At 35.6% G+C, this 19,722-nt stretch overlaps 2 protein-coding genes across 4 annotated transcripts in view; one reads left to right on the forward strand and one right to left on the reverse strand.

Annotated features, from left to right (window-relative positions):
* Positions 1–19,722, forward strand: part of LOC149725734 (cubilin-like) — a 59,350-nt gene that overhangs the window by 14,668 nt on the left and 24,960 nt on the right. For all 3 annotated transcript variants that reach the window (XM_089890983.1, XM_089890984.1, XM_089890985.1), the window contains 24 exons: positions 5,083–5,118; positions 5,649–5,842; positions 6,912–7,080; positions 7,511–7,570; positions 7,960–8,168; positions 8,578–8,746; positions 9,167–9,220; positions 9,975–10,168; positions 10,665–10,836; positions 11,355–11,393; positions 11,870–12,054; positions 12,714–12,852; positions 13,322–13,363; positions 13,727–13,908; positions 14,325–14,460; positions 14,795–14,848; positions 15,206–15,393; positions 16,012–16,153; positions 16,421–16,441; positions 16,811–16,989; positions 17,286–17,427; positions 18,260–18,295; positions 18,749–18,927; positions 19,461–19,605. In XM_089890983.1, the coding sequence (XP_089747109.1) occupies positions 5,083–5,118; positions 5,649–5,842; positions 6,912–7,080; positions 7,511–7,570; positions 7,960–8,168; positions 8,578–8,746; positions 9,167–9,220; positions 9,975–10,168; positions 10,665–10,836; positions 11,355–11,393; positions 11,870–12,054; positions 12,714–12,852; positions 13,322–13,363; positions 13,727–13,908; positions 14,325–14,460; positions 14,795–14,848; positions 15,206–15,393; positions 16,012–16,153; positions 16,421–16,441; positions 16,811–16,989; positions 17,286–17,427; positions 18,260–18,295; positions 18,749–18,927; positions 19,461–19,605 (3,066 nt within the window). The remainder of the gene's footprint in view (positions 1–5,082; positions 5,119–5,648; positions 5,843–6,911; positions 7,081–7,510; positions 7,571–7,959; positions 8,169–8,577; positions 8,747–9,166; positions 9,221–9,974; positions 10,169–10,664; positions 10,837–11,354; positions 11,394–11,869; positions 12,055–12,713; positions 12,853–13,321; positions 13,364–13,726; positions 13,909–14,324; positions 14,461–14,794; positions 14,849–15,205; positions 15,394–16,011; positions 16,154–16,420; positions 16,442–16,810; positions 16,990–17,285; positions 17,428–18,259; positions 18,296–18,748; positions 18,928–19,460; positions 19,606–19,722) is intronic.
* Positions 285–5,058, reverse strand: LOC149725735 (uncharacterized). Its single transcript, XM_089890993.1, has one exon. The coding sequence runs from the start codon at positions 4,721–4,723 to the stop codon at positions 515–517; it is 4,209 nt and encodes a 1,402-aa protein (XP_089747119.1). The 5' UTR covers positions 4,724–5,058; the 3' UTR covers positions 285–514.

The following is a 19,722-nucleotide window of genomic DNA, read 5'->3' on the forward strand; positions in this document are numbered from 1 at the left end:
TAAGAAAACACCCATGTTATAACTTGACAGTGAGCATGAGGTGTATGAATACACCATGTGTGTCTGGTGTATAAGAAAACACCCATGTTATAACTTGACAGTGAGCATGAGGTGTATGAATACACCATGTGTGTCTGGTGTATAAGAAAACACCCATGTTATAACTTGACAGTGAGCATGAGGTGTATGTATACACCATGTGTGTCTGGTGTATAAGAAGACACCCATGTTATAACTTGACAGTGAGCATGAGGTGTATGTATACACCATGTGTGTCTGGTGTGTTAAGTCAGTAGTTAAGTTTATTAAGAGCACTTCACAACACAAGCACATGTTTTGAATGACTGACCAACAAGGTCAGACAGGAGGCCAGACAGAAAAAGGAAGAAGGCAAAATCACTGAGGCAGAACATAATGCACATGATTGGGGAGGGGCACCACACAAACAAATTAGATACAATAGGAACTAAAGCAATGATAACTTAACACACTCCCACTCTTTTAAAACAAAAAATTAAGCGAACAAATTAGGAAGTCGATTTCGAGAACACACAGATTTTAAGGTGTCTGTAGAAACACCTTGTTTTGTCAACGCATCAGCTAGCATACATTTTGTTGAAATCCAATTAACAGAGATTTCCTTTTCCAAAATCAGCTCCCTTAAGCTCCCAATGTCGACTCGAAGACGTTTCTCCACAACTGACTTGGTTGACCGTAGTGCTTCACATAGTGACATGTTGTCAGTGAGAACTTCAATATGTATATTCAAAACACCATCTTCAGACTGATCCCAGATCTCACAAAAAAGAAAACGAAGGTAAATTGCTGCATCCACAGCATCCGACATGGCTAAGGTTTCTGCAGCAAGAGTACTTCTAACCACTCTTCGGATCTTTTTAGATTGCCAAGAAAGTAAATTGCATTGGTTATTCTCTCCAACTAAAAATATTAGATAAGCTCCCTGACTTCCTCCGTCACACAAATTTGCAAAAGCAGCGTCCGTAAATACAACGATCTTCAGATTTTTGCAACTTCCCAAAGAAGCGTAGTTGAGATAAACCTTCTTTGACTGTGCATTACGTATGACTTTGTTACAGTGGATGATATCTTTGATCTTTGCATCTTTGAATCTGGTTGACAATACACATGTATCAAAGCTTATATCTGGCCGTGTTTGACCGCTAATCCAAAGTAATTGTCCAATCCTTGATCGAAGTTCGTCCTTCTTTTGATCACAAAGTTCTTGTTCTTTATTTTTCAATTCTTGCGGGCTGATTGGAATAGCATTAAGACTAACAATGTAGTTACTTTGGCAAATGCATATTGAGGTCTTGTTCTGATTAACTTCTAAACCAATATATTTAAAAACTCTTTCATTTTCTTGACCAATTTTGAAGTCCTTCCACATTGCTTGTATAACATTTTGTTTAAAATGTTCCGTGCCAGCCCAAAGAAAATCGTCAACATAAACCGCTACCACACCATCCAATTGTGATGCGTTTTGCCAATAAAATACTGTTGGGTCAATTTTAGATGCTTTTCCATGTTTGCTTAACATGAAATTTCTCACTCGATCATACCACTTCCTTGAAGCATCCGCTAAACCATACACACACTTTTCCAGCTTCCATAACACACCATCTTTACAATTTGCTTCACTCGGAGGACGAATGTAAATATTACGATCCATGCTTTCACCTTGAAGAAATGCAGTCTTGATATCAATGCTACAAAGAGTCCAGCCTTTTTGTTGCACAAGACACAAAATTGTACGAAGAGAGTCTTTGCAACAGGTTGGCGAGTCCTTTTCCAAATTCTTAGTACACTCTTCGAATCCCCTTGCAACCAACCTTGCCTTTGGCTTAACAGAACCATTGACATCTTTTAATGTACACACCCATCGTATGGAGATGATTTTGCATTTGAAGCGCGGAATTGGGACTTCAGTGTAAACTTTGTTTTCTTTCCAAGAATTTAGTTCTGCCTTTTTAGCTTGATCAAAAGAAACATCATCGATTTGAAACACTTCTTCTGTCACTCTGGTTTCGTCATTCTCTGTATTGGTAAGAGTCCCACTAGTAACATTTTCCATTTTATTGAAATCTACCCAAGTCTTGACCCCTTTTAATTCAGGGGGGTATTCATAAAGAATATTATAACAGGTTTTATATTTACCCGTTGCTTTTCCTGCACGACTTAAAACAGTTGCAGTGTGTTGAACTCCTTCTTTTTCAAACGAAAGAACTTGTTGTTTGTTTAGTTTTGCCATATTTAGCCTGGGAGTATTCTCAGAAGGAGCAGGAGCAGAAGGTAAAATTTCACTTCTCAGACCATCATCAGGGAAATCCCTTACTTCATGATGAGGTTCTTCTGATAAATTGTCCCTCGATGGGGAAGAAATCTCGAAATCGGACTCCGAACACGAGTCCTCATGTGTGTCCCGTGTAACCGGCTTGTTTTGGTTCCCCCCATTCATATTCAAGGACCTTTCTTCATCAGCAAGTTGAAGTCTACACACATGGACACGGAGGAACTGACCACCGTGCCTCAGAAACACAACAGGGCCATCTTGCCCCAAAACCTTTGCTGGTCCTCTCCAAATTCTCGACTCATTTCTTTTGTAGTAGACCAGTTGACCGACTTCATAATATTCCCTGGTCCTTCTGGTTTGTTTTCGAAGAGCTCGCTTGATCTTCTCCGATGTCTCCGCTGCCATGAAAGCTCTTCTAGCTGCGTGTAGTGCATTTAAATGCATTCTTAGGTCTCTGCCTTCTGTTGGTTCACTTGGATTGGGGTTATTATCACGAAGTACAGAGGGCAAGGAAATATTTTGACCAAAAACTAGTTGCGATGGACTATAGCCGGTATGGTTAATCAGTGCATTCTTTGCACTAACAGCCCAAGCTACGGCTGTTGTCCAGTCACACCTTTCGTCATATTTGACTTTACGGATAATTTCATTTAAAATCAAATTATGTCTTTCACATACACCATTACTCCACGGAGAGTACGCAGGAGTAGTTAAAACGAAAATATTAAATTTTTCACACAATTCACGAAACTCAGAATTGTCAAATTCACGCCCATTATCAGTTAATACTTTTTGTGGTGCCCCAAAAAGACTTATCCAGTTTTTTAAAAAACATTTAACAATAACACTGGACATTTTGGAAGTAATAATACATGCATTACTATAACGACTAAACATATCAATAATATGAAAATACCACACATTGGGTTCTAACTGATGTAAATCCATAGAAACACAATCATTAAAGTTTTCACTCCATGGTAAACTTACAACAGGTGTTGCAAATGTCCTTTTGTGCACCTTACACACACTACAGTTAGATACAACATTCGCAATTATTTCGTGATACTTTGAAGGTGACATACCGGCTCTTTGCAAAAGTCTATTTAAATTTTCAATCGAAGCATGTCCGAATTGTTTATGTAATTTGATGAAGGTTTTCTTTAAAGTTTCAGTTGATTGATGTTCATCAAGTAAGTTCACATATTCTTTACTTCTCACAGGCTGACCTGGATAAATACCAACACAATAATGTCCACTTCCAGTAATCTTAACCTTTACATCATGTCCAAACATTTTAACTTTATCGTTTTTTAAATCAATTTGAGTTTCTGCTTTCTTTAGGGAAGTTTTGCTAAAAAGTAGAGGAATTTTTCCGGCAACAATTTCAGTATCAATTGTGCATTTAACACCCGCAATGCAAGCTGGTATACGTGCTGCTTTATGGGAAAAAACCTTTCTGCCATCCCCAAAAACAAAAGCAGTTTTACTTGGATAAATTTTAACTTGATTTTTTGTTTGATTATTAAGAGATGCAACGAATTTTCTAAACCAGTTTTGTCCACATACCGTCTTTGTACAAGCTGTATCGACAACAGCATGTCCATCAGCTTCATTTGATAATACCTCCATCTTCTCATTATCCATCTGTAGAGTGATGGCGACATTTTGCGGCTCCATTTCCGTAGACATAACTTGCTCTTTGTGCGGACATGTTGGGGCCCAATGCATTTTTGAGTCGCATATTACACATCGGGTGACGTAGCCAAACTTGTTTCGTGGATTCATCTTTTTCGGTGTTACTTCTTTCTTCATTCCAGTCTTCTTTCTTTCCATTAGTCGATTGGTGAATACTTCTTCTTTAATATTGGGAGTTGCTTCCGCAGGTGTTGTATTCCCAAAAACTCTCTTTAATGCAGATTTCATTGTCTTGAATTTTAAATCTGCACCCAAGGTAAGTGCTAATTGACGCTCACTTGTGTTTAGATTTGCACCATCCATTAGTTTAAATGCTATAATGGGATCCGATAACTTCATGCCGTGACTGCACATCTTGCTATACAAATGTTCAAATTGTAGGACGTAGTCATTGACCGACATTGACGACCTTGAGAATGTGTTAAAATTCACATACGCATTGTAAGCCTCATCAACTGTTTCCCTTTTGAATGTTTCATCCAACTTGGCAAGGAGAATGTTCATCCCATCATCAGAATGGAGTTCTTCAATAGCTAAACCAGAAATGGCCCTCTGAGCCTTCACATGCCCCTCTAAGGCATAAAGATTAATAAGAATGGCTTGTTCAGACTTCTTTACATCAGAAACCAACTGCCACATTGAAACTTTTCTTCTCCATTCTACATAGCAATCTCCTTCTATATATTTTGGAGGAGATCTTTTTGATTGTGCCATAATAAACTTTAGACTTTACTATAACTGATTCTTTAAACTTGAACCATCCTCTGCTACCATGTTAAGTCAGTAGTTAAGTTTATTAAGAGCACTTCACAACACAAGCACATGTTTTGAATGACTGACCAACAAGGTCAGACAGGAGGCCAGACAGAAAAAGGAAGAAGGCAAAATCACTGAGGCAGAACATAATGCACATGATTGGCGAGGGGCACCACACAAACAAATTAGATACAATAGGAACTAAAGCAATGATAACTTAACATGGTGTATAAGAAGACACTCATGTTATAACTCGACAGCGAGCATGAGGTGCATGAATACAGAATAATTATTAAATAACCTTATATATTTTTCAGTGGAAAATGAAGTACCAGTAACAACAACGGCGCCAGGTATGTTTAATAGTCGTTCATTATTTACGCAGTGGCACAATTGGTTAGGGCAAATGTCTTTAACCCAGAGGTAATGGGTTCAAGGTTTGTCGCTGCTACCATTGTGGGCAAATGTGTCTTTGGGCAAGACTCTTAACGGCAATTGCTTCAACCTAGTGGTCACTAATGGGTTGTTTAATTTGTCAGTATTACATAAAAGATCCAAAAAACAATCACCCACAAAGTTACATACATGTAAACTTGTAAGCAGGCATGGGGTGTATGAAACAAAACACCAGTGTTTAACGACTGTCGCTTTCCAGCCACGCAAGGATAAAATAAATTGCGTTCATTCATTCATTTATTCATAACTTTTGGATGCTTGAAGCTCTCTTAGTTGTTGCGCGTGATTATGCAATTGTGCATAAAAAATCCCCAAAAAAAAAAATTAATAAAATCTTTTGAAAATTTCAAACTAAAAATTGTGTTTTTGTTTCTGTATAAAAAATGTGTATTTTATATAAAATTATTTTCCTAAACTTTTTTTACAGAACTACCAAATCCATGTGGCAGCGAAAACTATTTGCATGCCGTTGACGCTGACGGGTATTTACAACTCCCAAGCTACCCTAACGACTACGATCCGAACTTGAACTGCTGGTGGACTATTACTGCTACTGTAGGAAAAAGAGTCAGATTAGATTTTGTCGATTTTTCGTTAGAATCTTGCTGCGATTTTCTTTATGTAAGTTTTGTTATAACATTTTCTGTAAATAACTCTGTTATAAATTGACCAGGAGCATGAGGTGTATGAATACACCATGTGTGTCTGGTTTATAAGAAGACACCCATGTTATAACTCGACAGTGAGCATGAGGTGTATGAATACACCATGTGTGTCTGGTGTGTAAGAAGACATCCATGTTATAACTCGACAGTGAGCATGAGGTGTATGAATACTCTTAAAACTCGACAGTGAGCATAAGCATAGGCGTAAAGTTTTACTAAACGTTAGGGTTGCAAAAACCAGAAAAAAAGGAAGTCCTCAAAAGAAAAAAAAAAAAAAACGGTTTGCAACCCTTTGTTTTCGGGTGGAAACCATTTAAATATGTGCTTTGTAAAAGCTCATACAAACGTAAACGTATTCAGAATTACGTAGGGATGAGACAAATTAAAATTACGCGCGTTCGACGAGTCCGTGTAATGAGAAACGGTCGAATCCGATTGCCTGGCGAGTGACGTCACAGTAGTTATGTCGCATGCGCCTTTCGTCAAGCCCGCACGAGTGTGTGGTTATCTTACAAACGAAGACCCGTCCGTCGGAAATAGTAGGTTTCCAGAACGAAATATCGCTGAAATAAACTGCCTAAATCGTTTCCAACACTGCTTTATATTTATATGCAATGTTTTCCTCAGGCAAGCAGCATATTTATTACGAAATAGTAGGGATTCACACGTGGATTCATTGCATCATAATAGCGGTTGTTTGAACCTGGCAGTTGATTACGACATAATAGCGATTCACACGTTGATTACTAACGTCACAATAGCGATTCACACGTGAATTATTTAGCAAACAGGAGTTTAAATACCAGTTAAATGCATTTGTGTCGTGAATGACGCATCGGTATTGACATATTTTAACGAACGTAAACGAAGTTTGTTCGCAGTAATAATGGCGTCTTCGTTTGGTCGAACGTAATTCCTTACGCATTATTAGTATTGAGAAAATCAAAGGGTTGCCAGGCAACCCTGCAACCCCGTAACTTTACGCCAGTGAGCATAAGGTACCCCCTAACACTCTCATTTTCCAGATATACAATTCGGAAGGACAAACAGATAACAGAACCCTGCTCATGGGTTATTATAGTGGCGACTCTAATGGTACAGTCATTTATTCCCAATCTGAATTTGTAAGCATAAAGTTCCATACGGATACTTCTGTTGGGAAAAGAGGATTTCGAATTAAATATACTGCGATTGGTAAGTATTTTTTTGTATTTTTTATAAAGTAGATAGGGGAATACGGGACACCTTTAGCTCGCAATATCCAAATATCCTTAACGTGTTTTAAACAATTAACAATGGACTATGGGAGCCAAGGTTTTGTAGTTCTTTGAATATTTCTGGTTTACTACCAAATGGGACATGAAAATAGAGTAAAAAGGTGTCCCATCTTTCCCCACTCTACTATATATTAGTTTTTATGTACCACCTAAATAATATCTCGTATTTCCTAAAAGTTTTAAACAATTAACACGCCGTTTTAGAGTCTTGAGGATACGGTTATATAATTCTGTAAATATTCTTCGTTTACTACCAAATGGGACAAAAAAATATGGACCATCTTACCCCACCCTACTATATATATATGCATACTATTTTTTATAATTTTCCTTTTTTAAAATTTTAGGTGCCAGTGATGTACCCCCTTCAAGCACTGAACTACCTACTACTGTATCCTCTACTACAGGTAAAAATTTACCGAAAATTAAATGAGACCGGCTCCGTTGCACAATTGGTTGCGCCTGCCTGTAACCTAGAGGTTATGGGTTCAAGGCTCGTCGCTGCTACCATTGTGGGTGTATGTGTCCTTGGGCAAGACACTCAACGACAATTTCTCCAACCCAGTGGTCACTAATGGGTTGTCCAAGTTGTCATGGATACAACAAAACAATCACCCGCAAAGTTACATACGTGGTAACTCGTAAGCGGGCACAAGGTGTATGAAACAAAACTCCCATGTTATCTATCATTACCTCCCCACACAAGAAAGTACTAAAAAATAAAAAATTACTAATTCCCCCCCAAAAAGTAACAAAAATTGAAACTTCATTTTTTTACTAATCAAAATTTTTTTAGCGCCAAATGAACGCTGCGGGCCCCACCATGGCTATCTTGCCGTCGTGGGCTTGACAGAGGAATATATACAACTCCCAACTTTCCCTAATAACTACAACTCAAACCTAAACTGCTGGTGGACGGTCGACGCTCCCGTTGGAAAAATCGTTCGACTTGATTTTGTAGATTTTGTAACGGAATCTTGCTGCGATATTTTATATGTTCTTGATGTAAGTTTAAGTAGAATAAAATAAAATATGTTGTTTGACAGTGAGCATGAAGTGTGTGAACGTATTATTAGTGGGTTTGGGATTTTTGTGGTATAACTTGACAGCAAGCATGAGGTGTATGAATACATCATGTGTGTCTGGTGTATAAGAAGACATCCATGTTATAACTCAACAGTGAGCATGAGGTGTATGAATACACCATGTGTGTCTGGTGTATAAGAAGACACCCATGTTATAACTCAACAGTGAACATGAGGTGTATGAATACACCATGTGTGTCTGGTGTATAAGAAGACACCCATGTTATAACTCAACAATAAACACAAGGAGTGTGTTTACTCCTATAACTCGACAGCGAGCATGAGGTGTGAAAACCCCACACAAAATAATACAAACCATATTTTTTCAGGCACGATCACGCAATGAAAGTAACAACAGTTCTCTAACTCTTGGCCGATTTAGTGGTACAGTAAGTAACACTACAACCGTATACTCACGCGGCAACTATTTGAGCATTCATTTTCAAACTGATTCTTCTATACAACACAGTGGTTTTAGAATTCAGTTTTCTGCAGTAGGTAAGAAAATTCCGGGTGCTTTTTGTTTTGTTTTAATAGGTATTTAATGTAAAGCGCCTAAAAGTAAAATAAGTTACTGTAAAAAATATTCACCAACAAAGTTACATACTTGGTAATTCGTAAGCAGGCACGAGGTGTATGAAACAGAACAGCTGTGTTATAACGACTGTCTCTTTCCCGCCACGCAAGAATAAATAAGTTACATTCATAATTCCTTAAAAATTAGTTATTTTATGTAATACATGTAACTTGCTTTATCCTCGTGTGGCTGGAAAACGACAGTCGTTATAACACGGGTGTTCTGTTTCATACACCTCGTGCCCGCTTACGAGTTTTCACGTATGTAACTTTGTAGGTGATTGTTGCCAATTTCAAAATCCTATGGTAACTTTATTAAAACAAATTTTTAATTACTTTTAGACCCAAGTGAAGTTCCTACCCAAGCCCCAACAACAGCTGGTACAACAACAACAAGTAAGTACAGAAATTATTCTTTGTCTGGCGCCGTAGCACAGTTGGTTAGCGCACCTGCCTCTAGCCCAGAGGTAATGGGTTCAAGGCTCGTCGTTGCTGCTATTATTGTGGGCGTATGTGTCCTTGGGCAAGACATTTAATTGCATTTGCTTCAACCCGGTGGTCACTAATGGGTTGTCTAAATTATCAGCCACACATAAAAAAAATAATCACCTGCAAAGTAACATACTTGGTAACACGTAAGAAGGCACGAGGTGTATGAAACAGAACATCCATGTTATAACAACCACCATTTTCCCTCCATGCAAAAATAAACAAGTTACACACGTGGTAACTTGTAAGCGAGCATGAGGTGTATGAGAAACAACACCCATATTATAAAAATAAATGAATGAATGTAACTTACTTTGTCCTCGCGTGGCCGGAAAACGACAGTCGTTATCACATGGGTTTAACACCTCGTGCCAGCTTACGAGTTACCATGTATGTTACTTTGTGGGTGATTATTTTTTTTTGGATTTTTTTTATTTTTTTATGTATGGCTGATAATTTGGACAACCCATTAGTGACCACTGGGTTGGAGAAATTGTCGTTAAATGTATTGCCCAAGGACACATACGCCCACAATGGTAGCAGCCTCAAGCTTTGAACCCATTACCTATTGGTTACAGGCAGGCGCGCTAACCACTACACCATGGCGCCGTAAAATCATCCTTTTTTTCAGTCATTCATTTAATTTTACCCAAAATTTTAGGGTCAACAGAATACTGTGGTGCCGAATCTGACCTACAAGCATTAAGTACTGTACAGTTTTTAACCTCTTATGGCTACCCAAACAACTATGCCAACAGCTTGAGGTGTTTTTGGACCATTCATGCCCCAGAAGGCCAAAGAATTAAACTGAATATAACTGAATTTAGCACAGAATCTTGCTGTGATAGACTATATGTGAGTACTTTATATTATTTTTTATATTATATATACATATGGAAAGGTGGGGTAAGATGGGACGCCTTTTCTATGTATTTTATCGTCCCATTTGGTAGTAAACAAAGAACATTCAAAGAATTATAAAACCGTATTTCTGCAACCCCATACTTAAGGCTCGTCGCTGCTACCATTGTGGGCGTATGTGTCCTTGGGCAAGACACTTAACGGGAATTTCTCCAACCCAGTGGTCACTAATGGGTTGTCAAAACTGTCAGTCATACAGAAAAAGCGATCACCCACAAAGTAACCTGCATTATAAACGGGCACGAGGTGTATGAAACAGAACACCTGTGTTAAAACAACTGTCATTACCCTACCACACAATTATAAACAAGTTCCATTCATTCATTAAAACTTCTTTTAGATATGATATATTTTTTTTTAGATATATGACTCTGATATTTTTTTTATATTATTATTTTTTTTTTTTTATATATAGATAACTTTTTTTTAGATATACGACTCTGCGGAAAAAATCCAACACCCTCAAATTATTGCCACCCTTAGTGGTGTAGTGGCCCCAGACACTACTATATACTCACGACAAGAATTTATTACGCTGTTTTTTTCCTCTGATACTTCTCTATATAGTTTTGCCGGGTTCAGAATTGGTTACTCTGCTATAGGTAGGTTTTTGAATGGTTTAGGTTTTATGTGTCTGGTGTATAAGAACATACTCATGTTATAACTCAACAGTGAGCATGAGGTGTATGAATACACCATGTGTGTCTGGTGTATAAGAAGATACTCATGTTATAACTCGACAGTGAGCATGAGGTGTATAAATACACCATGTGTGTCTGGTGTATAGGAAGATACCAATGTTATAACTTGACAGTGAGCATGAGGTGTATAAATACACCACGTGTGTCTGGTGTATAAGAAGACACCCATGTTATAACTCAACAGTGAGCATGAGGTGTATGAATACACCATGTGTGCCTGGTGCATAAGAAGACACCCATGTTATAACTCAACAGTGAGCATGAGGTGTATGAATACACCATGTGTGCCTGGTGCATAAGAAGACAACCATGTTATAACTCAACAGTGAGCATGAGGTGTATGAATACATCATGAGTGTCTGGTGTATAAGAAGACACCTATGTTATAACAGCGAGCATAAGGTATAAATACATTACAGACGAAAGCGAGTTACCACCTCCCACAACCATGCCTCCACGTAAGTTAAAAACTATTATTTTTTGTTTTAAAACCTAATATTTTTTAATTTTGAAAGCATTTTTTTAAAAAAACTGATATTTTTTAATTTTTTTTTGGCTGCATTTTGTCTTATTCTATTGTTTTTTTTTGTATTTTCCTTGTTTTTTATTATTTTTTGTTTGAGGTATTTTAGTAGTTTCTAATAGTTTTTAATATATTTGCTTTTACTTTTTTTTTATTTATTTTTAAGCAGTTTTCTGTACTTTTTAGCATTTTCATTATTTCTTAGTACTATTCTGTACTTTTTATTATATTTTCTGTATTTTTTAAGTATATTTTACTATATATGTACTACCTTTTTTGCATTTATAGTACATTTCAATTTTTAATGCTTTTAAATTTCAAATTATGCAAAGAACAATTTAAAATATTTCACTTTAATCAAATTTAAAAAAAAAAAAAAATATTTTTAAATTTTTCGTAATGTCTCTCTAGCGTCTCCTTGTGGATTCGAAGCAACTGCAAGTAACGTCAGCCAAGCTCTTAATTCGCCCAACTGGCCAGGCGGATATCCATCTAGTACAACTTGTGAGTGGACTGTAAGAGCTAGCTCACCGAATAGTTACGTTCAATTAACTATCACAAGTTTTGAGACCGAAAGCTGCTGTGACTACTTACAGGTAAAAATATTGTTTTATGGTTTTCATTCTATATGGGTGAGGTCCTGCAGTGAGGCAGACTATAAGTCGTTTTAGGCCAATTTGGCCTTTCCCTATTTTGAGATTTAGGCCAGATTTGGCCCATTACCCCAACACCCAGGGTGCTACTGATGTTTTATGGTACTGTTGGGTAAGATGGATACTGTTAGCACAAAATATCCCTATTTCCTAATCTTGTTTTTAAAAATTAACAACAGTCTATGGTAATTGTGAGGATACGGTTTTAGAATTTCTTTAAATATTTTTTCTTTACTATCAAACGGGACGATAAAACATGATGAAAAAGAAAATAAAAAATGTTCAAAAGTACCCTACTGTACGATATTAAAAAATATGCTTTTTGTGAATGAGAAAAATGAGCATGAGGTGTATGGATAAATTTGTGTGTCTGGTGTATAAGAAGACACCCATGTTATAACTCGACAGTGAGCATGAGGTGTATGAATACACCATGTGTGTCTGGTGTATAAGAAGACACCCATGTTATAACTCAACAGTGAGCATGAGGTGTATGAAACAGAACACCCAGGTTAAAACCACTATCATTACCCCGCCACTTAAGTATAAGCAAATTACATTCATTCATTCATATATATAACGCATATACAACTAAATTCTAGATAAAAGATGGCCAAAATATTGAACTGGATAATCTCAAAGGATCACTCTCACCAAGAACATTCACTGCCAGAATTCTAAAGTTAAAATTTCGTTCTGACGGATCTGTTCAAAGAGATGGGTTTTCTGGCACATTTATTGGTTAGTTTTAAGATTTAAAAATTAGTTATTTTATTTAATGCCCAAAAAGTCAGTTATTTCATGTAATGCCTAAACAAGTCAGTTGTTTCATGTAATGCCTAAACAAGTCAGTTATTTCATGTAATGCCTAAACAAGTCAGTTATTTCATGTAATGCTTAAACAAGTCAGTTATTTCATGTAATGCCTAAACAAGTCAGTTATTTCATGTAATGCCTAAACAAGTCAGCTATTTCATGTAATGTCTAAACAAGTCAGTTATTTCATGTAATGCCTAAACAAGTCAGCTATTTCATGTAATGTCTAAACAAGTCAGTTATTTCATGTAATGCCTAAACAAGTCAGTTATTTCATGTAATGTCTAAACAAGTCAGTTATTTCATGTAATGCCTAAACAAGTCAGTTATTTCATATAATTTAAAATACTTAATTTTATATAACTATTTAATTAAAAAGTATATTTTGTTTCAGAAACAGATAATATACCAACAACACATGCGCCTACAACAGCAGGTAATCTATAAATTTAATGTGAATTTTGGCCGTATATGTCCTTGGGCAAGACACTCAACGTCAATTGCTCCATGGGTTGTCTAAATTGTCAGTCATACATATAAAATAAAAAATTTCTCAAAAAATGATCACCCACAAAGTTACATACATGGTAACTCGTAAGTGGGCACAAGGTGTATGAAACAGAACACTATTATTATTTTGCAATTTGTAGTAATTACTAAGTTTCATCAAAAATTTTATTTTCTAATTTTTCAACTTGTGTTATGATAACTTGTTCATAAATTTTTGCAAATTTTAGTAAATTTCATCAAAAAATTTTTTTTTTTACTTTTAAAATTTTTCTCGTTTTTAACTCCTTAGCTCCTCCTTGTGGTTTCAAAGCAATCGCAAACGAAGAACAGCAACCTCTAAACTCGCCGAACTGGCCCGCAAATTATGAGAATAGTTTAGACTGCCGATGGACTATATCTGCACCATTAGGAAAATATGTTCAGTTTTATGTTAGACAAATTATAACAGAAAGTTGCTGTGACTATTTGGAGGTATTTTTTAAGTAAAATGTTATCTTTTTTTTAGTATTTTTATGTGGAATGCATTATTTTTTCTTTTTTTTTGGTTTATTTAAGGGTAAGTTTTTTTTAGACAATTTTTGGAAAAAATGTTAATTTTTGTTTGAATTCGACTTTTAAAACAAGAAAAAACTAAATCACTTTAACTTACATGTAAAAAGGTAAAAAAGAAGCTAAAAGTCACTCCAAATTAAACAAAAATTAATAGAATCAATTTTTCTCATCCCATTTGGTAGTAAACAAAGAACACTCAAAGAATTATAAAACCGTATCCTCACGACACCCATAGACTGTTGTTAATTGTTTAAAACACGATCAGGATATTTGGGATATTATGTGCTCAAGGTGTCCCATCTTACCCCACTATATATACACATTTTTTTTAATAGGTTACTATTGACAATGGTGCACCACAACAATTAAAAGGCATTGCTACTAATGAGACATTTATTGGAACGACTATTAACTTGAGGTTTCATACCGATGGATCTGTACAACGACAGGGGTTCGAAGCCTCGTTTGCTGGTGGGTTAATTTACCTCATGCTCGCTGTTGAGTTATATGCATTTTTATATACACCTCATGCTTGCTGTTGAGTTATAACATGGGTGTCTTCTTATACACCAGACACACATGGTGTATTCATACACCTCATGCTCACTGTTGAGTTATAACATGGGTGTCTTCTTATACACCAGACACACATGATGTATTCATACACCTCATGCTCACTGTTGAGTTATAACATGGGTGTCTTCTTATACACCAGATACACATTGTGTATTCATACACCTCATGCTTACTGTCAAGCTACAGAATATTCTTTAAAATTTACAACAAATTTTCTTTTTTCTTCCAGAAACAGACACATTACCAACAACAACAGAAACAACAAGAACAATGTTCACAACAGGTAAAAAAATAAAAATTGTAGTATTGTAACAATTTTTTTTGTAAAAATTAAAAAAAATTTCGTTTTTTTTGTAGTAAAAAATTTGTTTTTTTGTGATTGTTAAAGTAAATATATATGTGTTTTTGAACTAAATGAAAGTTTTAGTGAAAATTTTCACTTTAAAACTGATTGCAATATTGTAAATGTATTAAACTGTAAATTATAAATAGCAAAAATCGTTATTTAAATAACCATGTATGTAACTTTTTTACATTAGTATCTATAATTTTTCATAAAATATTTTTTTTACATTTTATTTTTGCTTTATTTTACATTTTAATTTTTTTTTTACATTTTATTTTCTTTTATTTTTTCTAGTAACTGCCATACCTTGTGGCTTCAATGCCATGGCAAGTGCCACGGCACAGAACATATCGTCGCCTAACTACCCCAACCCCTATCCTAACGGCCAGAACTGTGTGTGGCAACTAAACGCCACGAACGGGAACCAAATCAGACTCGTGATCGAAGAAATATCGACTGAAACGTGCTGTGACTATTTACGGGTAAGTTGATTGGTATTTTTAACGAATGTAACTTATTTATCCTCGCGTGGCCGGAAAACGACAGTCATTATAACACTGGTGTTCTGTTTCATACATCTCGTGCCTGCTTACAAGTTACCGCGTATGTTTTAATCAAAGAATGTAACTTGTTTTTTCTTGAGTGGTAGGGTTATGAGAGTAGTTATAACATGGGTGTTCTGTTTCATAAACCCCGTGCCTGCTTTTGAGTTACCACGTATGTAACTTTGTGGGTGATAAATTTTTTTCTTTGGCTGACAATTGAGACAACCTATAAGAGGCCATTGGCTGCACTGCTATGACAAAGTGGTTAGCGCACCACCTCTAACCCAGAGGTAATGAGTTCAAGGCCTGTCGCTGCTACTATTTGAGCATATGTGTGTTTGGGCAGGAAACTTAACAGTAATTGCTTCAACCAAGTGGTCACTAATGGGTTGTCTAAATTATCAGCTGCACACTAAAAACAATCACCCACAAAGTTACATACGTGGTAACTCGAAAGCTGGCACGAGGTGTATGAAACAGAACACCAATGTTGAAAGGATTATCACTCATGCACTCCACTGTGTGGTCAAAAATGACCCAATATTTTTCCACTAGGTGTCAGAAGGGGGCGTTATAATTGAAGAGTTAAAAGGCAACCATCAGAGAAAAATAATAACTTCTCAAAACGGGAGTTTACAGCTTATTTTCCACAGTGATACCTCTGTGAATGGACAGGGGTTTATTGGACAATTTATGGGTAATTTGCTTTATTTTTATAATATTTTTATAATAAAAAAAAATCCTAAAAAAATTATAAAAAATATTGAAACTGATCTAAGTTAAAAAAATTCCCTTTTTTGCAAAAATGTTCTAAAATTAGCAAAAATGTTGCTTATTTTTAACAAAAATGTTCTTAAAAAAGGAAAAATAAAACAATTCTTAAACTGATTTTTTTTTTTTTTTGGTTTTAGTAAACTCTTTTTTTTAAGGTTTCTAAGTAAAAATGTTTTTTTTTATGTTTCAGAAACTAATGATACTGGATTTGGTAAGCAAATAAATTAGTTTAATTTTTTTGAAAAGTTTAATTTTTTATTTATTTGTAGTAGTTTTTATTTGTTACTGTTTTACTTTTACACTTAATTTGACAAAAACATTTCACAAAAATCTTTAAAATTTTTTAAAAAATCCCATAATATTTAAAAAATTCAGCAGTTTTTTGTCTAAATTTTATAATTTTGTTATTTTTTTTTGTTTAAAATTAAGTAAAATATATAAATGGCGAAATTATCAAATTCTTTAACTAAATTCGGTTAAGCTATTAAAAGAATTTTAATTTTTTTTTTGGAATTTTAGCGACAATTTATTTGACAAAAACTTTTTCAAAAAAAAGTTTAAAAAAATAACATTATTTTAGCTACATGTGGATTCGAAAGGCTGGCGTCCCGTTATTCCCAAACTTTTTTCTCTCCTGGTTACCCGGGGCGATATGGGCCTTCCCTTAACTGCCGTTGGGTTCTAAGAGCTCTGCCAGGCATGCAAGTTAGATTAGACATTGCAACTTTTCAAACTGAGACATGCTGTGACTCTTTAGAGGTAAAATTATGAGAATTTAACTTTGTGGGCGATTTTATTCTTGTGTGGCGGGGTAATGATAGTCGTTATAACACGGGTGTTCTGTTTCACACACCTCGTGCCCGCTTATGAGTTACCATGTATGTTACTTTGTGGGTTATTGAATAGATGCAACTTATTTATTCTTGTATGGCGGTGCAATGATAGTCGTTATAACACGGCCGTTCTGTTTCATCCAGAAACACATGGTGTATTCATACACCTCATGCTCACTGTCAAACCCCCCAAAAATCACCTCAAAAAAATCTTTTTTTTAGGTCCTCGATGACACTAATCAGTTAGCACTTCTAAAGGGCACGCATGACCATCTAAGCTTCACTTCAACAAACGGGACATTAAATTTAATCTTTACTAGCGATGGTTCTGTCGCTTTAAATGGATTTTCTGCCAGTTTTGTTGGTAAGTATAATACTTAATAATAAATATAAATATATATATATTGTATATATAGTAGGGTGGGGGAGATGGGACACCTTTGGCACATAATATCCAAATATCCTGATCGTGTTTTAAACAATTAACAATGGCCTATTGGAGTCGTAAGGTTACGGTTTTATAATTCTTTTAATGTTTTTTGTTTACTACCAAATGGAACAAAAAAGTAGAAAAAAAGGTGTCCCACCTTCCCCCACCCTACTGTATTAAAAAAAAGTTTAATTTTTTCTGATTTTATTTTATTTTTTTTAACACTTTTAATAAAAAAAAGTTATAATAGTTAGACGCTTACATTGTAACCAAAAGATACCGGGTTCAATGCTCGGTACTGATAGATGAATGCAGTGGCGCAGCCAGGAGGGGTTTAGGTGGTCGTGACCCGGCCTTTTTAAACCAAAAAAATTACTTAAAAATAAAATAAAAAAAAATTTAAAATTTTTGATTGAAACCCTCTTATTTTTTTCTGGCTGTGCCACTGGGCGTATATGTCCTTGGGCTTAATGGCAATTGCTTCAACCCAGTGGTCACTAATGGGTTTTCTAAATTATCAGCCATACATAAAAAATAATGAAAAAAAGTCCCGCAAAAAGTAATCACCCACAAAGTAACATACATGGTAACTCGTAAGCTGGCTCGAGGTGTATGAAACAGAACACTTGTGTTATAACGACTGTCATTTTCCGGCCATGCGAGGATAAAGTAAGTTACATTCATTCATTCATTCATAGTTATATATATATTCACCCAAGTTGAATAGATTTACAAATTTATTTTAAAAACCGTTTTTTTTTTTCAGAAACTGAGACAGTTACTAATGTAACTAGTAGAACAGGTCAGTTTTTGTTTTCTTATTTGTCAGCCATATAATATAAAATAAAGTATAAAAAATACTTAATAAGCTACATATGTGGTAACTCGTAAGCGGGCACGTGGTGTATGAAACAGAACACCTGTGTTATAACGACTATCATTGCCCCGCCGCAAGGATAAACAAGTTACATTCATTTATTCCCAAAGTTACATATGTGGTAACTTGTAAGCAGCACGAGGTGTATGAAACAGAACACCCGTTTTACAGTTATAGCGACTGTCATTACCCCGCCACGCGAGGATAAACAAGTTACATTCGTTCATTCACAAAGTTACATACGTGGTAACTTGTAAACAGAAACTAGGTGTATGAAAGAGAACACCAGTTTTACAGTTATAACGACTGCCATTACCCCAGCCACGCAAGGATAAACAAGTTACATTCATTTAAAAACTAACAAAATTATCCTTTTAGCTCTTTGTGGCTTTGATGCACAAGCTACTACTACAAGTCAAGTCCTAAATTCGCCGGGCTACCCTGAAAATTATGCCAACAGTTTAATTTGTCGGTGGATGCTAACTGCAAGCCCCGGAAAATTCGTTCGTTTTACTATAACAAGATTTGACACCGAGTCTTGCTGCGACAAGTTAAAAGTAAGTTTTTTAAATTTGGGGGGATTTTGGTTTGGCTTTCTCTGTTTTAATGACGGTCGTTGCCCCGCCATGTGAGGGTAAATAGGTCTAGCGCCGTGGTATAGTAGTTAGCGCACTGGACTGTAACCTAGAGGTTATGGGTTTAAGGCTCGTCGCTGCTACCATTTGGGCGTATGTGTCCTTGGGCAAAACACTTAACGGCAATTGCTCCAACCCAGTGGTTACTAATGGGTTTTCCAAATTGTAAGCTAAAAAAATACCTACAAAGTTATATATGTGGTAATTCGTAAGCTGGCACGAGGTGTATGAAACAGAACACCCGTGTTATAACGGCTTTCATCGCCCTATCACTTATTTATAAAAAGTTACATTTATTCATTTAAAAAAAAATTCAAAATATAATCACCCACAAAGTTACATATGTGGTTACTTGTAAGCGGGCACTTGGTGTATGAAACAGAACACCCGTGTTATAACGACCATCATTACCCCACCGCTTAAGTATAAAAAATTACATTTATTCAAACTTTTAGGTTTTTGATGGAAATACAGAACTGCGCGAAATTAAAGGCGCATTACAAGACACTATGGAGTTCTTTTCAACAAACAGAACTTTAACTCTAGTGTTTCAATCAGACAGTAGTCGTACAGGCCCTGGATTTACTGCATCATTTATTGGTAAAAAATTAAAATATACAAACCTAAAAAAAAAGATGATTTTTTTTAACAAAAACAAAAAATTACAAAACTATTTTTTTAACAGAAACATAAAATACACAAAAGCATTATTTTTAA

The sequence above is a fragment of the Ciona robusta genome, chromosome 13, assembly GCF_009617815.1.
Source record: "Ciona robusta chromosome 13, ASM961781v2".
NCBI classification, from domain to species: domain Eukaryota; kingdom Metazoa; phylum Chordata; class Ascidiacea; order Phlebobranchia; family Cionidae; genus Ciona; species Ciona robusta.